The 26,237-nt window shown below is 37.0% G+C and overlaps 1 protein-coding gene across 1 annotated transcript; it reads left to right on the forward strand.

The window, feature by feature from the left end:
* The first annotated feature begins 5,088 nt into the window (after nucleotides 1-5,088).
* On the forward strand, nucleotides 5,089-9,495 carry LOC112748098 (uncharacterized). Its single transcript, XM_025796306.3, has 2 exons — nucleotides 5,089-8,187; nucleotides 8,729-9,495. Exons 1-2 carry the CDS (start codon nucleotides 5,607-5,609, stop codon nucleotides 9,202-9,204), a joined length of 3,057 nt encoding a protein of 1,018 aa, XP_025652091.1. The 5' UTR covers nucleotides 5,089-5,606; the 3' UTR covers nucleotides 9,205-9,495.
* Nucleotides 9,496-26,237: the final 16,742 nt, after the last annotated feature.

Raw genomic sequence — 26,237 nt, forward strand, 5'->3', positions numbered from 1 at the left:
AAAAGTAAAACAAAAAAAAAATTTGAAAAGATAAAATAAGACAAAAAATGAATAAGAAAAAAAAGAAGATGATGATGAGGAGGAGAGGGAGAAATTTTTTTTTGAATTATGCAGAATTTATCAGTACACATACACTAAAAATTCTTAAAAAATACATCCAAATATCTTCGTGTTACACCCAAATTTACTGTAAATATAGAAAAATATTTTCTTTGATGCAGAACTTTTATATTACATTCAATTCAAACTATTAACGATGAAACATTATTTACCTATAGAATCATAAACTATTAACGAAAAAATTAACTAAAATCGAACCACACGTCAGCTACTTGATTGGAGTCAAAACAATAAATAATTTTGTTTTGGTTCAATTGACAATCTGAACTTGAATTATTCATTATCTTCAACAACGAGATACCTGATGATGAAGGAGAAAGAGAAAAAGAAAGAAAGAGAAAAAATTCCAATGAAAAAAGAAGGAGAAATAAGAGGAGGAGAAGGAGGTGATGTTGGTGACGACAATAACGAGAGAGAAAAATAACGAAAAAGAACGTGCAACAATAAAAACGTGCAGTAAGCCCGTAACGGCACAAAGAAAAACATGCACACGTGAATATAAATGACTTGTATAACTTGTATAGGAAAAATACTTGTATGTGGACAATAATTCGTCAATATATTAAAAAAATAGTTAAATAAAAACAAAAATTATTAAATTAATATTGTGTGGCTTTTATTTATAATTTGTGAGGATTTTAGATTTTCTATAAAATTATTTTCTACAATAGGACTAACTACTATCATTATTATTACTATTTTTTCTATCATCGTAATTATAATTTTTACTAACTACTATTTCAATTATGAAATCATATCCTTCTTTTTTTAAAGATTTTTGTTTTGTAATTATTTTTTGTTGTGACATCACTTTCAATAATAGTCTTTATCCATTTAATTACCACTAATAAAAAAAATTTAAAAATAAATTTATTAATAATTTATCAATTTTAAATTTTTTATAAATTATAAATAAAATTTTAATAAAACTAATTCTCGTTATAATTTAACAAAATAATTTTATTAGAGAAAATATTTTTCTTTATTTGTAATAATTTTGGGTGTATTATTTAAGAATTTTTGGTATATATGTGCTGATAAGTTTTACATAATTCAAAAATTGTTCTCTTCCTCCTCCTCATCTTCTGCTGATTCTTCTTCTCTTTTCATCATCATCACCATCTTCTTCTTCTTTTTTTCTTATTCATCTTTTTCTTTTTCTTTTTACCTTATCAAGTTTATTCTTATTTTACTCTCTCACCAACACCACCACCTCCTCCTCCTCTTATTCTTCCTTCTTTTTTCATTGAAATTTCCTCTTCTCCTTCCTTTTCCTCCTTCTCCTCCATCATCAGTTATCTCGTTATTGAAGATAATGAATAACTCAAGTTCAAATTGTCAATTGAACCAGAATGAAATTGATTATTTTAAATCCAATTAAGTGACTGAAGTGTGGTTCAATTCTAGTTAATATTTTTGTTAGAAGTTTATGATTTTGTAGGTGAATAATGTTGTTTTTATTTGTGAAAATTGTTGTTCATTGTTGATGGTTTGAATTGAATGTAATATAAAGTACTGCATTAAAGAAAATATTTTTTTGTATTTAGGTGTAACACGAAAATATTTGAGCGTATTATTTAAGAATTTTTGGTGTATATGTGTTGATAAATTCTGCATAATTCAAAACTCTTTTTCTCCCTCCTCCTCATCTTCTGCTGCTTCTTCTTCTTTGTTTTCATCATCATCATCATCTTTTTTTTTCTTATTCATCTTTTTTTTTCTTGTTTTATCTTCTCAAGTTTCTTCTTGTTTTACTCTTTTAACAAGAATAAAAACAAAAAAAAATCAAACAAAGAAGAAGAAGACGAAGAAACACATAATGGTACAAAATTACTTGAAAGATGATGAACTTACATTCGTTCAACTAAAAGAAAGAAAGAAATAAGAAAAAAAAAGAAAAAAAGCAGCATTAGAGGAAATATATTTGCAGCAAATTTGGATGTAACACGAAAATATTTGGGTGTAACACGAATATATTTGGGTGTATTGTTTTAGAATTTTCGTGTATATGTGCTGATAAGTTCTGCATAATTCAAAACTCTTTATCTTCCTCCTCCTCCTCATCTTTTGCTGCTTCTCTTTTTATCTTCTTATTTCATATTTTCATAATTCTTCTTGGGAGAAAAAAATCAAACAAAGAAAAAAAACTATAATGTTGTAAAATCAATGGAAAGAAAATGAGAACAAAATACAGCAACAACAACAGTAATAAAAAGCGACGATGAAAATGAAACACCCAAAGAAAAAGGAGGAAAAACGCAAAGAAGAAGGAGAAGAAGAAGGAAGAGGAGGAAGAGGAACTCGAAAAAAATGACGGTTGTGGTTTTGATCGAGAAAGAAGAAGAAGCGTCTTTCATAATGGTGAGTGAGCATGCTATGGAAACAGTTGAGTAGTTCGCATGTTAACACGCTCGTATGGGTGGGTGTCTTTTTTGTTAGATTTGACCCAACTTATATGACTTATAAACCAAAATTACTTATATGTATAGCACTTCTGATATACAGACTATATTATCCTAAAATAATTTTATAAAGAGCAAAATATTTTTTTCTTCAGAAATTACTTTTGTCGTTTGAATAAATAATCACGATATCGGTTTAGTTTTTTTTTTTTTTTAATAAAGTAGATACATGGCAATCTTTTTTAATTTATTGAAAGTATAGGAGACACCAAGTTTGATTACTAAAAAACACATGCACACAAAGTATAATCTCAAAATAATGAGTTTTAAATGCTACTTTTTTTTATATCATTTTCTAATGGTTTGATAAACTTTAGAAAAGCAAGAAGAATATATATGGAGAATGTACACTAAGAGTAATATTTATCTTTATTTTGATGGAAAGAAAAAAAGAATAGACCCACCAGCCACCCTAATAATTTTGAAGTAGATAAATATAATTGACTCAAAACATAGAACGTTTGCAGAAACATTTATACGAAAATTAATTAACAAACGGACTAAAGAAGTGTATTATTTAACAATATTAATGCATGGTGTGTTATGCACTTACCTAAATTTGAATATTTGTAAAACATAAATCACGTTTTGCATGAAAAAAAAATTACAAAACGCAGGTTGCATTTGATATGAAAGATACAATTATTAAAAAAGATGTCCTCTGTATGTTGATAAATTTAGCTTTTGACCACCTCAAAACTACCCAAAACACAATCTGCGTTTGATAGATGGCAAAAGCAAAGCGAAACTTGTGTTTTGCAAGAGCTACGATGCATGGTGGATAGGTGTTGTGCAACATAGCCGTTGGGAATCTTTATAATAAACACAAAATGCAGCTTCATTGTTTTAAAAGTGAATGTCGTGGTTTTTGCGGTAACATACAGTGTAGTTGAACTTGGATTGAATTTTTGCAATAATGGACTTTACCTTTATCGACGGGTCTGCTTCAACCAACAACTTAATAGCATCTGCAATTGTGTCTGAGTTCAACTTGGCATGATCTTATGAAATCGTCCCCATGGTGCACGTGTGTTTGCCATTGTATTTTCTGATCTCCCAACAAGCTTTCTTTCGAATCAAGCTAGCTCGGATAAGCCAAGTCGCACCCTACACCATAGCCCTTGCATTTTGCATAGAATGTCTGCGGCTCAGACTCATACACAGTGTAATCAACTCCTCTAGAGATAGTGTAACTTTTGATTGCAGATATCACTGACTATCTAGAACCAAATTCCATTCCGATATTAAATCACCATCTTCCTCCGCAACGTTGTCTTCACCTATGACATGTGAACCACCATCAATCGGACAAGGAAAAAAAAAACAAATGGTAGTGATAACTTTAATTAATAATCATAACATACCCATATTCGCATACTTAGGAAATTTCGGGGAATGCATGACTTCGAGATCCAGAGTCCGCATAAAAGATGGAACACCAAAGGGGTGTTGGCTTACAATCGCATCCGTATCATTTTGCACCGCCGGATTGCCTACTAGGTTTTCGTCATCGTTTTTGTCTTCGACTTCATAGTTGGCTTCGAACTCCTCTTCACTGTCGTTGTTATCTTCTTCCCAATCTATATCCCCGAGTTCATCAACATTGACCTCCTTGCCAACCGCATCCAGTCTCGCATGCTATTCAAACTCAACGTACAACTCTATCATCGGCACGTGAAAATTTGGTTTGTTGATAAATACAGAACATTTGCTGCATACTTGCATCGTCAGTGATGGACATTATTTGAAATTGCATCAGCCCACTAAATACTTGTACAGGATTCCTGTATAAAATAGTGTTCACCATTTTCAAAATGTGACTTTATATGTTATCACAAAGACCATTTTGCAACTCTACAAAAGTCATTGTACATGGAATAGCAAATAAAAACGGACATTCACAAACAAAAGTCACTCCTCCGTGTGTCTCACAACTATGAAATATATGCAAGAAAGAGGAATAGAAATAAGAGTGAAGAAGGATGAAATTGCGTTTCGTATTTATTAACAAGACTCTCAACTATACAAAATGCAACCTACATTTTGAGGCCTTCAAGAAAAATTTTGTTGACAATAAACAAAACGCAAGCTGCATTTAAATATTGTCCATTTCAAAAATGCAAGTTGTGTTTGGCTAATATCAAAAGAAAAAAAAAAGGAAAAATCTGACTACTAAACACAATTTGTGTTTGGTTATTTTCATAAACAAAAAAAAAATTAAAATACACCTTACGTTTTGTATCTAACACTATAGCCGTAAAATTTTTTAACCGTCTATTTTATTGCATTACACCATAATTTTTTCTATATGAAAAAAAAAATGAGCCACATTTATAAATGAACCATTAGTTAAAAACAAAATTCTGAGTCATAGATAATAAATGAAAAATTAATAAAGTAGGTAAAATAAATTATAAATTATAATTTTGTAATAATGCAGATATCCTTTTTTTTCTTGTCATGGACAGATATCCTAAAGTAGGACTTTCGGCCCTTAAGCCCATCATTTGAAAAACAGTGGAAAAGGCTAAAAAAACGGAGAGATGAACAGTAAAACTTTTGGAACAACGCAATAAAATTTGACGACAGAGAAAGAAAAAATTGAATAGAACAAGTGTCCAAAGTGTGACACAGAGAGACCAATCAGCGAAGAAGAGGTTACATTTTTTCTCCTTTGGTTTACTGAGAGGTTCTTGGTTTTTGAATGGATGAGTGAAATAGTAGGTTCTTCTGATACGTACAAGAATGATTATTAATTTCCATTGGAATGTGAAGCATATCATAGATACATACATTACAGTTCGATTTATAACAACTCCCTCCTAACATTAACAATCGTCAAGAATAAAAAGCAAAAAGTAGTAGAATTGAATATCCGCATCCATATCCATATTATATTCACTTTTTTTAAGACCTCAAACTAACACAACACTCCTTCAGCTTGAGCTGACTGAGTGCTTCTCTTTCTACCTACGCCACCACTCACACCATTAACAACCACTCTCTCTTCTTCCTTGAAAAAAAATGCGTCTCCTTTGCTTTCTTGTGGTCTTGTTACAGCACTATCATCAAACCCTCTCCGCAACCATGTCGGAGAACCGTGCTCTTCTCTCTCTCAGAGCCGCCATCACTGATGCAACCCCTCCCTCTCTCTCTTCCTGGAACGCCACCACCCCATACTGCTCCTGGCTCGCCGTAACCTGCGACCACCGCCGCCACGTCATTGCCCTCGACCTCACTGGCCTGGGCCTCTCTGGTACGCTCTCCGGCGATGTCTCCCACCTCCCCTTCCTCTCCAACCTCTCTCTCGCCGACAACACCTTCTCCGGCCCCATCCCGCCTTCTCTCTCGTCACTCTCCGCACTCCGACTCCTCAACCTCTCCAACAACGGCTTCAACGGAACCTTCCCCGACGAACTCTCTCGCCTCAACAACCTGCAAGTTCTCGACCTCTACAACAACAACCTCACCGGACAGCTTCCTCTTGCCGTCACTCAGATGCAGAACCTCCTGCATTTGCACCTAGGTGGCAACTACTTCTTCGGCCAGATCCCGCCCGAGTACGGAAGCTGGCACCGTCTCCAGTACCTGGCTGTTTCCGGTAACGAGCTCGCCGGACCTATCCCGCCGGAGATTGGGAACCTCACCAGCCTCCGGGAGCTTTACATTGGCTACTACAACACCTACACCGGCGGCATTCCGCCGGAGATCGGAAACATGTCGGCGCTGGTTAGGTTCGACGCTGCCAACTGTGGATTAACCGGGGAGATTCCACGGGAGATTGGAAAGCTCCAGAACCTCGACACTCTGTTTCTTCAGGTGAATGCGCTTGCAGGTTCACTGACGAGAGAGATTGGGAATTTAAAGAGCTTAAAATCATTGGATTTATCCAACAACGCACTTTCCGGCGAGATTCCGGCGAGTTTTGCGGAGCTGAAAAACCTAACTCTGCTGAACCTGTTCAGGAACAAGCTTCACGGTTCAATACCAGAGTTCATTGGTGAGTTACCAGCATTGGAAGTGCTTCACCTTTGGGAGAACAACTTCACCGGAAGCATTCCTCAGGGTTTGGGAAACAACGGTAAGCTCATCGACGTTGATCTTTCTTCCAACAAGCTGACTGGGACGCTTCCTCCTCACGTGTGTTCTGGTAACCGCCTTCAGACTCTGATAACTCTGGGTAACTTTCTCTTCGGTCCAATCCCTGAATCGCTTGGCAAGTGTGAATCCCTCAATAGGATCCGAATGGGTGACAATTTTCTCAATGGTTCAATCCCAAAGGGTCTCTTCGGCCTTCCGAATATCTCGCAGGTTGAGCTTCAGGACAATCTTCTCACGGGTCAGTTCCCTGAAGCTGATGCTTTCTCTGTGAATCTCGGTCAGATTAGTCTTTCTAACAACCAGCTTTCTGGGCCGTTGCCACCTTCCATTGGGAACTTCTCCGGCATGCAAAAACTCCTCCTTGATGGCAACAAGTTCTCTGGTCCGATCCCACCGCAGATTGGGAGGTTGCAGCAGCTGTCCAAAATTGATATCAGCCACAATCTTCTCTCGGGTCCTATCCCGAAAGAGATTAGCCAATGCAAGTTGTTAACTTTCGTTGATCTTAGCCGAAATGAGCTCTCTGGTGAGATTCCTAACGAGGTCACCGGAATGAGGATACTGAATTACTTGAACCTCTCCAGGAACCATCTTGTTGGTGACATTCCTTCGTCCATATCCACAATGCAGAGCTTGACTTCTGTTGATTTTTCGTATAACAATCTCTCTGGTTTGGTTCCTGGCACCGGCCAATTCAGCTACTTCAACTACACCTCTTTCCTTGGAAACCCTGATCTCTGCGGACCCTATTTGAGTCCTTGCAAGGATGGTTCTGGCAGTGGTGGCCACCAAAATCATGCTAAAGGCCATCTCTCTTCTTCTTTGAAGCTTATAATTGTGATAGGATTGCTTGTGTTCTCCATTGTTTTTGCAGCAGTGGCAATCTTAAAGGCTAGGTCTTTGAAGAAGGCAAGCGAGGGTCGCTCTTGGAAATTGACTGCATTCCAACGTTTGGACTTCACGGTGGATGATGTTTTGGATTGCTTGAAAGAGGACAACATAATAGGGAAAGGAGGTGCAGGCATTGTGTACAAGGGCGCAATGCCGAACGGGGAGCAGGTTGCTGTGAAGAGGCTTCCAGCTATGAGTAGAGGCTCTTCTCATGATCATGGATTCAATGCGGAGATTCAGACATTGGGGCGGATCCGACACAGGCACATTGTTAGGTTACTAGGTTTCTGTTCTAACCATGAGACCAATCTTTTAGTGTATGAGTACATGCCCAATGGAAGTCTAGGTGAAGTTCTTCATGGGAAGAAAGGGGGGCATTTGCATTGGGACACAAGGTACAAAATTGCTGTGGAGGCTGCAAAGGGTCTTTGCTATCTACACCATGATTGTTCACCTCTCATTGTTCATCGAGATGTGAAATCAAACAACATACTTCTTGATTCTGGTTTTGAAGCTCATGTTGCTGATTTTGGGCTTGCCAAATTCTTGCAAGATTCTGGAGCATCTGAGTGCATGTCCGCAATTGCCGGATCATATGGATACATAGCCCCCGGTAATGCTCAAGTCCAACATCATAATAGTTGATGAATTATAACTTTTTAACTTGAATTTAATGTTACAAATTTCCTTATTTTCCCTATCACTAGTTTACATTTAATCATTATTGCTCAGACCATGTCTCTTTGACCAACATTATGGTTTAGGTGTAGATATCGCGGCTATTCTTATGACTCTTAATCAACTTGAATTTATCTTAACTTTGATTTCCTGTCTAACAATTCTCTCTTGATTAGTCCCCTAGTTTGATCAACATCTAAGATAAGTGCTGAAAGTAAATGTTAGGTAGCTCAGCAGGTAGACGATTCTTTTGATTCTTGACCATAACCACACACCTATAGCTAGATAAATTTAAGTTCTATATTAATTCAAATCAGGAAACTGTTGCTGATTGCCGCTAAAATGTTATATAAAACGGTCAACTCTACTGTGTACTGATTTAATTCCCCCCAAAAACATTTTTTATTGCAGTTTGTAGTTAATGTGGCTGCTTGGTTAAGTTTATGATATAATCAAAATTTAATATGTGACTGCAGAGTATGCCTACACATTGAAAGTCGATGAGAAGAGCGATGTGTACAGCTTTGGCGTGGTCCTTTTGGAGCTCATAACAGGGAGGAAACCAGTTGGAGAATTCGGAGACGGTGTGGATATTGTGCAGTGGGTGAGGAAAATGACAGACTCTAACAAGGAAGGAGCTCTCAAAGTTCTTGATCCAAGGCTTCCCTCAGTTCCCCTTCATGAGGTGATGCATGTTTTCTATGTAGCAATGCTGTGTGTTGAAGAACAAGCAATAGAGCGTCCAACTATGCGTGAAGTTGTTCAGATTCTCACAGAGGTTCCAAAGCCTCCTGGGTCTAAACAAGGAGACTTAACAATTACAGAGTCATCTTTGTCTTCATCAAAAGCATTAGAGTCTCCAAATGCAGCCTCAAATGATCATGAACATGAACATGAGCATGAGCATGAACACCCCCCTCAATCTCCACCAACTGATCTTCTAAGCATTTGAAGTGTTATCACTTTTCAATGTGCTATATGTTTGAGTCATATGGGGATGATTCATTAATTGTAGTTCAAGTTTCCCTTGGGTTGGGTTATGATAGTTATTTATCCATTTACTTTCTTTTCTTTTCTTTTAATCTGTTCTTTCTGTGTTTGTTCATGGGAGTTGGGGGTTTCTCTAACTTTAAGGTGGTTAATGTATGGATTTCAGTTTCTAATGGTTGAATTTGTACAGTAGGTTTGATGAGGTATTTTAATGATTTTCTCTCTTATATAAAATTCACTGCCTTCACCATCATGATCATGCTAGTAATGCTTTTATGGGACTGCTGGTTCTGCGAGCAAAGGTGAACATCAAGAGGGAAGGGTGATAGTACTGTTTTTTTGGGAGTATCAATGACAGGTAAGGTGAAAGGGACACTCAATCACACCAAGGACCAAGGTCTGTTGGCCATGAATGAATGTTCATGTACTATGCATGGTTTTAATGTTTTTTTTTTTTCATAATATTATAATAATATTACTATTGATGATAACAATTGATGAACTGAACCCTTTGAATGAGTGGATAGGTACAGAAAGAGCAGTGTGTAGTAACTGATTCATTGCCCATGCGATGAGGCCTTTTCCTATGTGAGGGATTCTTGTCTTTTTCTCTTTTACTGTATTAGTCTATTAGATTAAACAAAGAGATTAATTTTACATAATCATATTTTTATCTTATAATATTAGCATAAGGATAACTCAAGAGTTGTGGAAGAGTGGACCCTGATGACTTACCGTTCAGAAATAAGGGGTAGATGAAAGGTATCCACGTGATGCTAGCAACAAAATATTGATTTGATGTGAAATCCAAGTGGTCCTTCATTCTGTATTCATCTCGAGACAAATTTTCCTTGTTTTCAAGTAACATCGAAACAGTGGCTTGTCTTGGAGATTCAAATTTTCTATAGTTAGTGTCCAAACAAACCCCTTTGCATGGATGCATTAGTTGGTGAGGGTCGCTTTGGTTAGAGTTAGCATGGAATTAGGCTGGTTGGTGCATAATGTAATAACAAAGGAAAAGACATATTTGTAAGTTAAGAAAAATTTGGCTATAATATAACTTGCCCTCTGCCATTTCCTGAAAGGAAAACCAGGACAATTTAAAATTCTAGTACTTTATCGGTTGGGGTTGTTGTATCCCCTATCATCATCTGTACTAAAGTCTAATATAATGACGCTTATTTTCAGGGGGGAAGGGTTTTCTCATGAAGATGCGTTTGGTTCCAACTCCAAAATTACAATTCATGCAAACAGCTTAATTTTAAACTGGTGAAAACTCAGGTGTAGTTAATTTCATGTGAACTTAATAGTTAAGAGCCGTTATATAATAATTTAGTCAAACTTATTAAATTATTTAACGACTTTCAGCTATCAACTTCACATGAAATTAATTCTGGCTGAGTTTCCACCTTCTAAACTGAGTTATAGTTATGTCATATGTGTAAAGATTAACTGTGAGTAGTATATCAATGTACGCTTTATTCACTAGTACATGTTATTTAATAATAAACAAGATATGAATTCTTTATGCTTAATATGTATCTATTAATACTTTTCCTCTTATAAGGACTGAGGCAATTGAGCAATAAGTGAAGAAGTGAAGTGCAAGGTTGTACTTGTAAAATGACCAGCTTGTTTAACTCGACCTGGCTTTGAACATTTATGGCTTCCGTTGAATTTTATAAATCAAACTAAGATATTAATTAAAGAACATGTTCAGGGTAAAGGGCAGGCCAAAGTGATTATGAATACTCAACAGCAACTTAAATGATCAGCGAGAAAGTTATTTCTTGATTCAGACGGGCTACTTAGAAGTTATGATTTCTTACTATGTATGACCAGCATTAATAGTCCAAATTAAGGTACTGGATACATGAGTAACCGTGCAACTATTGCTATACAACTATGGAAAATGCTATAGTGCCTAAAAAGTGGTGCCTATTTACTATAAAGAGTTAAAGATTAATATTTAATTTGAAAGACATAAAAATAAAATATTTTTAAAAATTTAAAACATACCACAAAAGATAAGTTAGGCAAAAGTTAGGCAACAATTGATAGATATCATAGAATTGGCCTACAACTATATTAAGTATATATACAAAGATAAGTTATTTATATAGAATATGTGTTAAAATATAAAATATATATTAAAAATAAATTAAATAATATATATTTTTATACACAAATATTTGGTAATCAATTTTTTTATGTATATAGTAGCATTTTTTATTGCCATGTGATGAAAAATTGGAGCATAGAATTCATCAAGGAGAGTGTCCACAATGAAGAGACCATATACATATGACAAAAATAATTCATATGAAGTACATCATGTTGTGCACCGAGGGCAAGATAGAACAAGGAGGCCCTAGTTGATTTGAATTTTAAATTAGGGCACTACTTATATAATGGTGAATGTTATGATGCTTAAAAGGTGGTGTCTATTTACTAAAAAGAGTTAAAAGTTATTATTTAATTTTGAACATATAAGAATAAATAATTTTTAAAAAATAAAAATTTACTACAAAAAGTAAATTAGACAAAATTTAGACAAAAACTCATAGACACCATAGAATTGGCCCTTATATAAAAATAACCAGTCACAGATCCAAAAATTTTAAGTTGTGGGGATAAATATATAGCACATAAAAATAATAAAAAAATTGTATAAACATATCAAAATATATAAAAATATTAAATATTGAATAATTTTTTATTTATTAATTATTAATATTGATATATTAATAATTAATAACGTAGTTATTAAGTCAATTTTTTATAAATTAAATACATAATAATAATAATAATAATAATAATAATAATAATAATAATAATAATATTAAAATTGAATAAAACAACTCAAAGATATAAATTTCAATTAAATAAATTCATTAATTTATAATGCTATAGTAATGTTTTGTTTTTTAATAAATTGATTTAATATATATTTTTATCTTATATTTTTAGATATAAATTAGAATTCAATTTTAATGTACTGATGATATAAAATATTTTATACGATTATTATTTAATTACATCTGTTCTTTTAGATAATCATTCATACGATCAACGTAAAAGATGTATGTGTAAATTTATTTTAGACTAACAATGTATCAAAATTTAATTCTATATATATATATATATATATATATATATATATAATAAAAAAGTTAATTAACTTGTATTTGCTCTAAGAAACATGTTAAGAGTATAATAATAATTTTTTTAAATTTTTTAATATATTTAATATGTTGAAAACGTCAAAAAAAATTTAATAATTTTTTGTCATACCTTTCTTTTTATGGTGTTTTTAGAATGTGTTCTTATAGCATAGGTTAACAAAATTCTTAGAATATTTTGACGCAAAATTTAATATGGACGAGATTAAATACTTTTATTTAAAAATGTTTTAAACATCTTTGTCTCAAAGTTCACCTCTAAATTATTTGTGAGCCCTGAAAACAAACAGGGAAAGCAAAATAGAAATAGAAGGTGGAAATTGAGAATGGAAAGATATATATAGGTGGGTTGGTTCAGCTCAAAGCCTCAAAGTGACAAGAAACTTTACCACAATTTTCCAGAGAGACAAATTAACACACTATGTCCCGAGGAAGGATCTATGTTTGTTAGGACTTAGGACCTATTCCCCTATATAAATACGGTGTCACGCCCAAGCTTTTCTTTCCCCGTGTTTTATGCCCTTCTTTTTTTTTAAAAAAAAATAATATTAAAAAAGATTCTATCATGTGCTATACTTTCATATTTTTCTTGATTCCATAAATTACCTGAGCTATATAGAATTAAAAAATAAAAAATATAAGTAAATAATAAAAATATTAAACAATATGAACAATGAATATATCGAGTATTTATTTTATTAGACGTGCAAATGGTTATTTTTTTAATATTAAGATTTAGGTAAATAATTAAAAAAAATAATATATTTTTATTTGATTGATAATTATTCATATTATTCAAAAAAAATCATTGATTATCTAACATAACTTTTAAAAAATAGAGCATTATGCATACAAAATCGGGAAACTAGTCAAATTGGCAATATATTGTCTTCTGGATTTCATGATTGCATTACATAGTGTTTTGAATATATGCCTTCTTTTCGCCTAGGATTCTGAAAGCGTGTTTTTGGAATAAAATAAGTACATTAATGTAAGAATTCAACAAACTCACTAAAGTTTGTGGCCAGCATCAAGCTAACTACTCTGAGTTAGAATTGATTTCATATTTTCTAAAGAAAAATGAAGACACAGGTGCTGTGATAATCTTCAAAAAGAGGTAAAATTAATAAATATAATATTTTTCGTTGCTTCCCTATTATTATTTGACCAAGATTTACTACATGATACGATAACTGTATGGTCCATGCAATAATAAAAGCAGCTGATATTGCATGGCACGTACGGCAAAGTCCAAATGGCCAATCAGTGTCTGCAATGAATGATTATTGCTGCGGTAGCCCACGAGGACTAGATCCAATTTTTTTTTTTATTTTTTTTTTCTTGAGTTAATATAAGAATACATATATTAAAATTATCGTTAACAGAATTTTTTAAAATAAATTTTTTAATAGAATATTTTAAATATTTTTTTTAATAAATAAAAAATAAATACATTAAAATTTTAATTTTTTTTGTATTTTTAAAATTAATTTATTATTTTAATATATGTCCTTAGAACATAAATTAGATAATTGTTTTCACTGTTCTATCTCATTACTTACCTTTGACTTCATTTATTATTGCAGACACCGCAGTATATATCTCATAAATTCGTATGACGCTGTTCATTTTATGATGAGGACAACACATTTATGTTTGTTACGTCCTACTATAACACAAACACAAAGATAGGTGCATTCTATAGGATGTTTGTGTTTTTAATGTGTAATATAAGACTATGAAAGAAGAAGACCACCGCTATGACCTATCTATGACTATATTTTGGTTTTTTATTAGTAAATTTTTACGTAGTAAATTTTGGGGGGGAAATGTGAAACAAAGTTTAGACACATGTAAGAAAGAAAAAAAATTAACAGCATTCACTTTCTTTTTGTTTAGAATGGATTATCTAACCCAATTTACAATCCACAAAAGATAAAAAGTTAGACAAGTAACGTTTCTTCTTCATCTGATCGCCATTCAAGACGAAATTGGTCTTATAGATTTGCGAGAACAGCTACAAAACCCAGATAATATTGTTTTGGGTTATTATGTATATTTCCAGACTTTCATGGGAAGGGTTGGTCATGTTGTAGTGGTGTCCATATCTCCTACCATTATCTATGTGGCTTTAAATTTTTCCACATTTGTATGCAAAGTAGTATAGATGGAAGTATGGAACAAGTATTGTGTGTGTGTGTGTGTGATAAGGATTGTTCAATTTATCTGAAAAGAAAATAAAATCTCCACATTTGGAAGTGTAATCTTTCTTTCTTTCTTTCTTTCTTTTCTTCTTCTTTTTTTTTTTTTTGTCATAAAAGTGTAATTTTCAAATATCATGTTTTTTTTGTGTGTGTGTGTTTTTTTATTTTTAGAAGAAGTCAAAAGAAAATAAAAACCAGAAACAAAGAAACAAGAGTTGAAAACTACACCCTTATCAGAAGGATTGGAGAATCAATTCAGTGGGCTAAATGCTCGTCATTTGTTAGCCGAAAAATGACCACTATTTTACCAAAAAAAAAATGACCACTATATTTCTTACATGTTATCTTCTCTTTTTATTAGTTTTACGAATAAATAAATAGTTAAACTGGTCCTAAAAGATCATTTGATTTTTAAATTAGCTCCTAAAAATTAAATTAATCAAAATTGTTTCTAAAAAAATTTAAATTAATCACATTAATCTCTTTACCAAATTTGTAACTAACGGCATTAATATTTTTTGAGCTGACAAATTAAAGTGATAACCCACAACATATAGTTAACAAATATTTTTTGAGCTGACAAGTGATAACCCACAACACATGGCTAACCTAATATTTGATGAGATAAGTTTATGGATCTATAACAAATTAGTCCTCAATTACACAAACCTTAATCAAAAGAGGTTTTGCTTTGAATGAAAGAAGAATGGAATGACTGAGTTATGTGAGGAGCTAAAGAAGTGTAGTGAGTCACTGAACAAAAAGAACTCATTACTCATTAGTTTCAACTTAATTAGAACTCAACTTAATTGTCCGAGTCCAAAAGAAACTCAACTCGCTCTCTCGCATGGCTAATCACCATCCTTCTAAAGTTCCTGCTGCCAACAACTTCCTCGCCCAAATTCCCGGCCTCCTGACCTTCGCCTCCACTGACTCCACCCTCGTCAGAGGAACCAATGCTTCCTCTCTCGCGCCGCAGCTACTATTGTAGCTTCTCCATTAGCGTCGATGATGCTTTAGCTCAGATTTGGTAATGTTTTCGCTATGCACCTCGTCGACGCAGCCACAGGTGGTGGTTTTCACTCGTTGTCGGTGCACCAGCTCCTCTCTTGTCACCACCACTGCAACTACTATTGTAGCTTTTTCCATCAGCATCAATGATGCTTTAGCTCAGATCTGACAACGTTTTCACCGCACACCTTGTCGATGCAGCCGCAAGTGGTGGTTTTTACTCGCTGCGGTGTATCAGCTTGAGCTAAGTAGGGCTAGTAATGAGTAGAGTATAGTAGGATTTAGACTTCACCCTAATCTTACCTGTAGGTTTAAATTTTTTCTAAAACTCAACTTTATCTTATCTATGGATTAAAAATTTCTCAATCCTAATCCTATCCACACTCTAAAATTTTACACCCGACTTTATTTGACTGGACTCGTAACAAATTAATTTTTTCGATCAAACATAATATTAAATATTTTCATAGTTCATAAACATACTATAGAATAGGCTCAAGATTATTGTCCTCTTTTTTTTGCGTATTCCAATGGAACCTAGCCCAATAAAGAGGAAAAGAAATCAAACTAGGATATTAGCTCTTTTACAATAAGCTCGATATTAGCTCTTTTACAATCAGCTCCTAATGACACTTTAAAATCTTCAGGGGGAATTAGCTCTTTTCACGCTATTCTTTGTTAGCTAGTTTGAACAAGCGTTGGCTTCTCTTGATATGCAATATAATTTCAGCTCCCACAGTCTCTCTTTCAAATCTACAATTTTATTTACCAGTGCATTTAAACTTCTGCTACCATCGAGTCAGTTTTCACAGTCATTCTTCTCATTCCCTGTCTCAGGCAACTTGAAGCCCATACAAAATACACTATAGTTTTGCTTGTGTTGGTTGACATTAACCAATGTTACTAACAAAATCGGCGATCCACTATCCTGTGGAAGTTCTAATTAAATCTCTACAACCTACCATTTCCTCTTTATTTTGCACCGATCCGTCCATATTGAGATTCACCCAACCTTGGGAAGGTGTTCTCCATCTTTTCTGCTCTTGAGCCTTCTCATGTTTTAGATGTTGATGCCTTAATTTTAGAAAAACTTCCCTGTTTGTATTTACAATTTCAAGATAATGTCTGCTATCTTTTGGTGTCTAATAAATAGCGAGTTATAGATTTTCTTGTTCCTTCAGTGCCAGAGGCACCTGTAAGTTCCAATGAATATGTCTATCCACTTGTATTGTGATGACTTCTCGAGTTTGTTCTTTAGGTTCAGCTCAATCCATGCGTTCTTTTAGTTATTAGAAAAGATGGGGATCGAAAAGGGATTTAAAAGTTGGTACCATATGTTTGATGCTCTTGAACAGTCTCTGAAAATATGTGTATGGTCTCCTCTATATTGGTACAATGATGACAGTTTGGGTTGACTCCAAAAAATCTTGCTTTCCTCTGTGCTGTAAGTAACTTACCATGCATTATCTTCCACATATGAATTTTCAGTCTTTTTGGTCCCACCCATTTTCGGATTCTTTTCTACTTTGCCTCACCCGTGCTTCCATTCCGGTTATCTTCTTATAGCATAGACTACAGAAAATTCATCATTTGTGCTGTATTTTCACACTATGCTATCTCTGTCCATCTCTACTTTCGGTGTTGGCATTGCGCGAATTTTGTCTAAAGTAGAACTTGGTAAGAAATTTTGTAGCATCTGTAGTTTCCATTCACCTGCTTCATCAACAAACTCCTTCACAAAGGTTCTAATAATATCTTCTGAGATAGTACTTACTACCACATCTATAAATCTCCTTTCATTTTTAACCCAACTATCAAGTCAAAATTTAACCTTTGTTCTATCTCCAACCATCCATTTAATGTGATTCTTCATACCTATCCAGGGCTTGAAGATTTCTTTTCACAAGGATGAGTCAGCCTTACTACTAGTTAAACATATGCTTCCATTGATCTCTTTTTCATATCTGTTGAGAAGTACCTGTGCCCATAAAGACTCAGGTTCAGTGAATAAACACCACACTAGCTTGAATAAAAACACATCATTCATTTTACTCAAGCTTTAAAATCCCACCCCTCCTTCTTGTTTCAACATGTATAGTATTTTTTAATTCATTAGATGAATTCTCCTTTGGTTGTTACTCTCACCCCTATACAAATTTTCTTTGCGCTTTCTCCAGCTTTTGGCGAATGTTCTTATTGACTTTAGCATGTTGCATTTCAAAATTTGCTATTGGTCCTGATACTGATTTTGCCAGAGTTATTCTCCCATCCAACGACAAGCATCGAGCTTTCTATCCCTTAAACTTTGATTGAATTCTTTCTAATATATTTTTTAATTTCTCCCTGCTGTTTCTGCTATTGTTAATGAGGGCTCCTAAGTATCCACCTAGGCAGTATTTTTTCATGAAACTAGCATTTGCTCATAATTCTCTTATTCATTTTTGACATTCTTAGAGAATGTGACTATTGTCTTCAATTCACTTACTTTAACCCTGAAACACTGCAGTATTCACTCATGGTGCTTAGAATAACTTCCATTTGTTGCTCACTTGCTTCCGTAAATACCAACAAGTCATCCACAAAAAGATGAGAATTGGCTGGTCCTCAATTACTAATTGGCACTGCTTTCTAAATAGAGTTTTTCACTTGTTCCTCTATTAGTTGCGAGAACTTGTCCATGGCTATACCAAATAAATAAGGTGAAATAGGATTTGTCTTATTCCTCTCGAAGGGGTGAATCTTGCGTTTTGCCTCCATTCCACAAAATGTTGTACTACACTTACAACACACACTCCATAGTTAGATTAACAAAGCTCTTTGGTTGTCCAAACTCTTTAAGACATTCCCTCAAAAAATTCCAATTGAGCGGTCATACGCCTTCTAAAAGTCGAACTTGATCGTCATTATGCCCCCTTCTCCCTTTTCTTCTTTTCATCATGTGTGTCATCTCTTTAGTTATTATGATGTTATCTTGATACATCTTCCTGGGAGAAAGCTTGATTGATGAGGCATAATTCTATCCATTAGGGCTAGTTTTAATCTTTCGACCAAGGTCTTGGATACGCATTTGTAGCTAACATTACAAAGAGAGATTGGTCGAAACTATGATATAAACTCTAGAGTTTGGATTTTCGGGTTGAGTACAATGAAGGTGTGATTGTAGTGTCGGATCATATTGAGAAGCCTTAAAAATTGTCTTTCGAATTTCCTCCGCATTAGATTGATTATACATTTTTTTGAAAGTTTCCTTTGCTAGCGATGGATAAGTCTTCTCCATTTCAAGCGAGGTATTAGCTTTATTGTGATCTTCAAAGATATTTTTGAAGTAATTTACCGCATGATTGACCAGATCTTCCGAGTATTCAATCCACTCTCCATTATTACTTCTTAATTTGAAGATTTTGTTGTTCCTTCTTCGAATGATTGTTCTAGTCTGGTAGTATTTTTATTACGATCTCCATGAACAATCCATTTATTTCTTGCCTTCTGCATCCATAAAACCTCCTCTTTATCCAGCAACTCTTTTAGTTCTTTATTTAACTCAATCTCTAACCTCTCCAAAAATAAATTTCTCCCATAGCTGTTAGCTCTTTGAAAACATCCAATGCAACTTAATATTTTTCATTTTTGCCTTCCTACATGTCCAAACACCTCTTTGTTCCACACCAAGAGTTGTTTTGTAAAATCTTCCAGAGCTGGTTTTAAACTTGAGTGACTTTGTCAATATTGGTTTATAAAATCATCAAAAAAGAGCGGAGGTTCCACATGACTTCATAACATAATGGTTTCTCTTTAACAATATAGATCTAGGGTTCTAGATTGATAAGCAACGGGTGATGGTCTGATCTAGTTCTTGCTAATATGTCAATCCTTGCCTCAGGAAACCTGGATCTCCAATAAGCATTTAAAAGTACTCGATCTAATCCCTCCCATTGCGGCCCTCTCCATATGAATCTACTTCCAATGTACCCTAAATCAATCAAAGCACAATTGTCAATCCAATTACTAAATCTTTTGCATCCTCTGGAATCAATTCTCCTTTTCCCTTTCTTTTCATTTGGCATCGCTATTTCATTAAAGTCTCCCACCAATAGCCATTCTCCCTGTAAGCTTTCAGCCAAACTTCTTAATTCTTTCCACAATTTCCATCTATTGCTTTCTTGGGGACTTGCATAAACAGTAGTAAAAAGTCACTTTTACTTATTCTCTTGTTGAATTTTCATGTGGACTTATTGAACTTAAGAATATATTATATTAATCGTCAAGTTAGAGTCTCTCCAAAGGATCTATATGACTCCACTAAATCCTTTGACCTTCTCAATGTGAAATTTATCATACCAAAATTTCTAATTGCTTTCAAGGCCTGATTCCCACTACACCTTGTCTCTATCTACACAACTAAATTCGGCTTATTAATTCTAACAATTTCCTTGAGAGTTTGACCAAAAGAAACACTTGCTGCCCTCTACAATTCCAAGTCATGACTTTCATAGGACTAATACCAAGGTAAAGAACAAAAATAAAGTAATTATACCTCCTCTGCAAGAGAGGTACTAACTCCTCCTTCCACGATTTCCATCTCGCTATCGTGCCTTTGTAACATCACTTCAGGGTGTTGGACCTCCACCGCTTCCATCTCGCCACCATTCTCCTGGACTCTGCTTGCTTCATACTGCAAAGCTTCTTCTATCATGATCTCCGTCTCTATATAGTTTAGATCAGGTGGCTTTGGTTCACCAAGGACTCCCATTTCCTCATCCATGGGATCTGTTTCTGGGATATAAGGCTGCGTTTGTTTACAGAGACAGGACATTGAGACATGGACATAGAGACACAAAATTATGTTTGGCAGAGGAGACATGGACAGAGACAGTGTGTCCAGAGACACTGAATTAGTGTATTTTGTGTTCATTCTGACAGGAAGGACACAGGGACACTAACAAGGGACACAACTTATTTTTCTTTTTTTTCATTATTTTTGTTAATTTTTCATAATTATATTTTTTTATTATTATATTTTTCATCTCAAATTTTTTAAATGAAAAAAAAGAGAATAAATTAGATTTTCATAATTTGTTCTAGTTTATCACCAAACAGAATATAAGAACACAAAATTTTGTGTCTCTGTCCATCAGTGTCTTGTCCTATCCTATTCTCAGTGTCTTGTCATGTCCTGTTCTCAGAAACAAACGCAGCCTAAGTGTCTTCTATAGAGGGGTCTATAGGTGAGGTATGATTAGACACAAGAGTATATACCCATTTTTGTCCTCAAAGAATTTCAAACCAGACATTTTAGTCTCCAACTAAAATTAATTACTTGATTGGTCCCTAACAATTAATTCCGTCAGTTACTTAGGTCCTTGACTCCGTCAACTCCAACGGAAGACAAAATGGTCCTTGAAAACTCTAATATGGAACAAAATGATCCCTAACAACTCTAACAAGGGACAAAATGATCATTGACCCCTTTATTCGAAAACGACATTGTTCTTCCCCAATTTTTATCATATCTCGCATAAACCTAATATTCATACTCTCCTTTTTCACATTCACATTATTCTTTTCCATCTTTTCCTTCCTCCTCTTTAGCTCCAAGATTAAGCCATGGTGAAATTGTCACACGTGTCGCACCTACCTCAACATGTCATAGACCACACACTTCCTAAATCTTTGTGACTAGTACATCCACCTCCTTTGCACTTCACCCACCAAAAGCTTCCACTTCCACGTCTTTGATAATATCACCTCCAACCCTGACAACGTCCATGACATCCTCAAGACCAAGTTCCACAATTACTCCAAGGGCACGCCTTTCTCCACTCTCTGGCAAGCAATATAGATTGTTGGACATTAGGACATCATGAGAAGATTCGCCTTCGACATCATATGCAAATTATCATTTGAAATAGACACTGAGTGCTTCATTCCTTCTTTTTCGAAGTCCAAGTTGGTAGACAGCTTCGACCTCGCATCCAAGCTATTACAATGAGCAATGTCGTCGTTGCCGCTCATATGAAAACTTAAGCGATTACTGAACATTGGTTCGGAGAAGAAGTTGAGGAAGCGATCGGAGTAGTGGACAGTGTGGTCATGGAGATGTTAGGGCAGAGAAGGAGGGAGATGACAACGACGACGACAAGTCTTAACAAATCAGACTTGCTGTCTAGATTAATGGGATCCATCGAAAATGACAACAAGTTTAGAAATTTTTTTCTTGTGAACATTAAATTTATTGAGTGTGATTGTGTAGTTTGAAGTTACAGTGTTAGACTGTTAGTGTTATACGAGATATGATGGTAATTGAGAGAGAACAGTGTCATTTCCGAAGAGAGGAGATCAGAGACCATTTTGTCCCCTGTTAGAGTTGTCAGGTACTATTTTGTCCTCCGTTAGAATTAACGGAGTAAATGACCTAAGTCACTGATGGAGTTAATTATTAGGGACCAATCGTGTAATTAATTTTAGTTGGGGATTAAAGTATCCAGTCTAAAATTCTAAGATCAAAATGGGTATATACTCTTAGACACAATGGTTTCAAAGTTATTTTGGCTTTGGTTATGTGTCTGGTTGTTTTAACGGGAGGTTTTTCTGTTGGGTTGGTTTGTGGATGTTTCATGTGATGGTATGCTATTCTGAGTTGGGATCTGATGATTGTTTGCTAGAATGGACTGATGGTTTTTGTCATAGATTTTGGTCAAGGAATCATCCTTGTTTTCCTGAGTGTTGGGTCTTTGAGCTTGCATCACTACCTTTTCTTTAGTATTTGTTCGTTCGTCGGGTGCCAAACAGGTCGGGTGGATAGATGAAGAGGAGGGACGCCTTGGCTTGGGTCGCGCTGCTTGCGGGTAGTCGAGTAGCCGAGCACTTGTCGTGGAGAAAAGATTGAAAAAGGGGGGGTGCCACCTGCAAAGACACTCCGACGCTTAAGTCAGTAATGTGCAGGCGAGCAGAGAATAAGGCTGGAAGATATGACGTACCTCGGGGGAAGAGCCAATCTTCCTCTTATATACGTGTCAGTAGTGGGCCCCTTATGGGACAGGCCCATATTCCCAAGGACGCTGTCCTGCAGCCGTGTGTGAGCCGTACAGGACGCGTGTCCGGGTCGGTTGGAGGGCGCATGTCCGGGTCGAGTGTTGCTCGGGTCGGGTCGACCCAAAGCTGATTCTGGGCTGGGCCGTAACAGTGCCCCCACGCGCCAATGGTAGTCGTGGGAGCTACCAATGGCGTGTCGTCTCGCATCTCGTCTGGTCGGCCGCTCGTGGGGAGGATATGCCCCCAACGCGCGTCTTTTGGTTGCTCGAACAACCGTTTCATTGCTTCGTTTCCTGCGCCGAGCATTGAATGCTCATAATGGGGTAAAAAACCCCGTTTGAAAAGACCATTTTGCCCCCAGGCGTTTCGCGCTCTGGAGGCAGTTTTTAAACGAGTGGTTTCGATATTTCCGCACTTTATGCACTTTTTTCGCACTCCCTATTCTCCTTTCTTCCTCCTTGCTACAAGGCTTTGCTGTGGTGCCTCTGTTCGTGTTTCTTGCATTTTCCCAGATTCAGCTTCATCTTCCTTTCATCAATTTAGGTAACTTTTGGATCATCCCCTTTTTATGCATTACTTCTGTATGCTTGTTGTTTGGTTCTTTGAAGTTATCGTGTAGCCTTTTAGTTGCGAGTAGACGTGTTAGGGGGAAAAGTACCATTCCAGGGTAGGTTTTTTCTCGCTCTTTTAGCCATTTAGTCTTGTTTGGCCTTAGTCGGGAAGTCGCGAGGGTGGTGTGTGTGTTCGGCTTGAGCAACCGATCTCTTAGACTAACTGGATGGTACCCCCATGTAGGTATGGCTCGCACGGTCTCCCGGGCATCCGTTAACCCCGCGGCGTACGACCAATATGCCTGGGTCGTCTCTGATATAAGGGATTCACCCAATCAAATGGGCGAAGAGGAGCTCACCGAGTTCCGACAAGCCGGGTATTTGTGCGGCGGGACCGACGAGGAGGCTAATTACGACGTTTTCGTCCCGGCTCCTCACGAGCGTTTGTATGAAATCAACTTCCGACCCAGCCAGGTCGCCGACTGGATTTGGTTCTACAAAGCCATGTTCACTCAAGTCGGAGTTCGCATTCCGTTCTCAGCCTTCCAAATGGCACTCTTAAACCGAATTTCCGTGTCACCGTCGCAGTTGCATCCGAACAGCTGGGCCTCGATCCGCTGTTTCGAGATGGTCTGTGAATATCTCGAACTGCCGGTGTCCGTGGATGTTTTCCTCTTTTTCTTCACCCTCACAAACCCTTCCAAGGAGGGGAAACATAGAAAAGGGTTCATGTCTTTCCGGGCTGCCCAGGGTCGGAAGATTTTCGGCTTGTTCGAAGATTCTTACCATGGGTTTAAGGACAAGTATTTTAAGGTCCGTCCGGCCAAAGGTCGTCACCCCTTTTGGTTGTCTTTGGAGGGGGTACGGCTCATCCCGACTTATTGGAGCTTCGGGGCAGGAGCCAATAGTTTTATTAAGGTAATTTATAAAAACATGTCGGCAGTAGATCAGCAAATTGCCGAGGTGCTAAACGCAGTTTTTGGGAAGAACCCGGTAAATCCCCATCTCCTCATGGGTGACCGGGAGTCCGGCCGTAACTATATTTGTGAGAAGCTTTTTACTTTTCCCTTTGTCTTTTTTCCTCTTGTTGATATTGTGTGACGACTAAACGACCTTCCTTGCTTTCCTGCAGTGGATATGTCTGCGTCCGTGACGGGTCTTCCCGACTTGTTTCAGACTTTCCTTGGCGGCGGTGATGATGAGGAGGATAATGAGCAGTCTGTCGCTGAGACGTCTACAGCTCCTCCGGAGGACAAAACTACTTCAGGGCCGGAGGGCGTGGTTGGGGGAACCGGGATCTCGACCCAAGCTGCCCAGGTCGAGGTCGAGAAAGCGGTTCATGCCTCTCCTCCTCACGAAGTGATAGGCCAGGGGGGTTCGACGTCTGCCCCTGACGATGATGTGGAGGTGGTCATCCCCACCCATAAAAGGAAAAGGAAGGCGTCCTCTAGTCCCGAGGGGGTCCTCACCGTTATGGAGAGGAATTTCGACGCAAGCAATTTTATAGATACCCAACTGATCCCCGGCACTGAGGAGTACTTCCACGAGTCTTCCCTTACCGGGCAAGCGAGGTGGATGTACCGAACACTCCTGCGCGGCGCCGTGATAGCCCGGAAGGCTGAGTTTGAGCTGTCCGGGATGGAGTCCCTTCGGAGGAGGCTGGAGGCTAGTGGGAAGGCCAACAATGAATTAAAAAATGAAGTGGAAACTCTCCGGGAGCAGCTGACTCAATCTTCGGGAAAGTTGGACGCTGCCGAGAAGAAGGCCACCACAGCTGAGCAGAAAGCTACCACCGCTGAACAAAAGTTAACAGCTGCCGAGAAGAAACAGAAAGAGTCGGACGCGATGATTGAACGTTTAGTCGAGCGTGAGATGGCTCTGGAAGGACAGGTCGGTGCGGCGCAAAAGCGGGTGGCTGAAGTTGAGGAAGAGAAGCGGGTTGTGGAGGCCGAGCTGTCAACATGGAAGGCAAAGTACAAGGACGTCGTCAAACAGGGCAGGGGGGCGATCCTGGCTACCGAGGAAGCCCTTAAAGCTCAAGTTAAAATTATTGCCCCTGAGTTCGACACGTCGGCAATTGGTGTTCGTAAGGTTATCCATGATGGCAAGGTTGTCGATGCCTCCATGAAGTGATCCTTCTGTTTATAGTTCTTGTTTAGCCGCTTTATTTTGACTTGTAAACTATTTTAGTTTTTTGCCATTTTTGGCTTTGTGGACTATTAACCGTTTTTCTTTTGGCTTGTGAACAATGACCTTTATTGGTCGCTTGCTCGTGTTGTCGCGATAAACCTTTTATTTGTCTGAGTGCGTTATCATTTCTAACCGTATTGGTTTATATTTGTCGTTTACTCGGCTGTTCGTGTTATTGTTCCTATTAACCGTTTTGGTTTGAAGTCGTTTAGACCGGCAGCCCGTGGCCTTTTTGACTCTGAAGAAAGTCCCGGTCGGCACACAAGAAAGACGCCAAGGTTCTGGCGATCTCATCTACACCAGTACGGAGCACCAAAAAACCCCCATCCATTTCTTTCGGCCCAGAAGACCAATGGTTCAACGACGCCCCGGAAAACCCTCCCATGGTCATAACGGCCAGAGTGGGAACCGGCCTCGTCAAACGGATCCTTGTCGACACAGGAGCTGATTCAAACATCATGTTTCACAACGTGTTCGACGCACTGGGGCTAAAGGATGCCGACTTGACGACCCACCAGCACGGGGTTATCGGGTTAGGCGACCACTTCATCAAACCAGACGGAGTTATTTCCCTACCAATCTCGGTAGGACAGATGCAAGGCCGAAGATCGGCGATGGCCGAATTCGTAATCCTTCGAGACTCCACAGCCTACAACATCATCTTGGGACGCAAAACAATCAATGATTTTGAAGCCATAATCAACACCAAGTTACTAGTTATGAAGTTTGTCACCGATGATGGATCCATAGGGACCATGAGAGGAGACCTCGAGACGGCGGTCGCTTGTGACAACGCCAGCCTTTCCCTCAGAAAGAAATCCAAGG

Source organism: Arachis hypogaea, chromosome 15 (genome assembly GCF_003086295.3).
Source record: "Arachis hypogaea cultivar Tifrunner chromosome 15, arahy.Tifrunner.gnm2.J5K5, whole genome shotgun sequence".
Taxonomy (NCBI): Eukaryota; Viridiplantae; Streptophyta; class Magnoliopsida; order Fabales; family Fabaceae; genus Arachis; species Arachis hypogaea.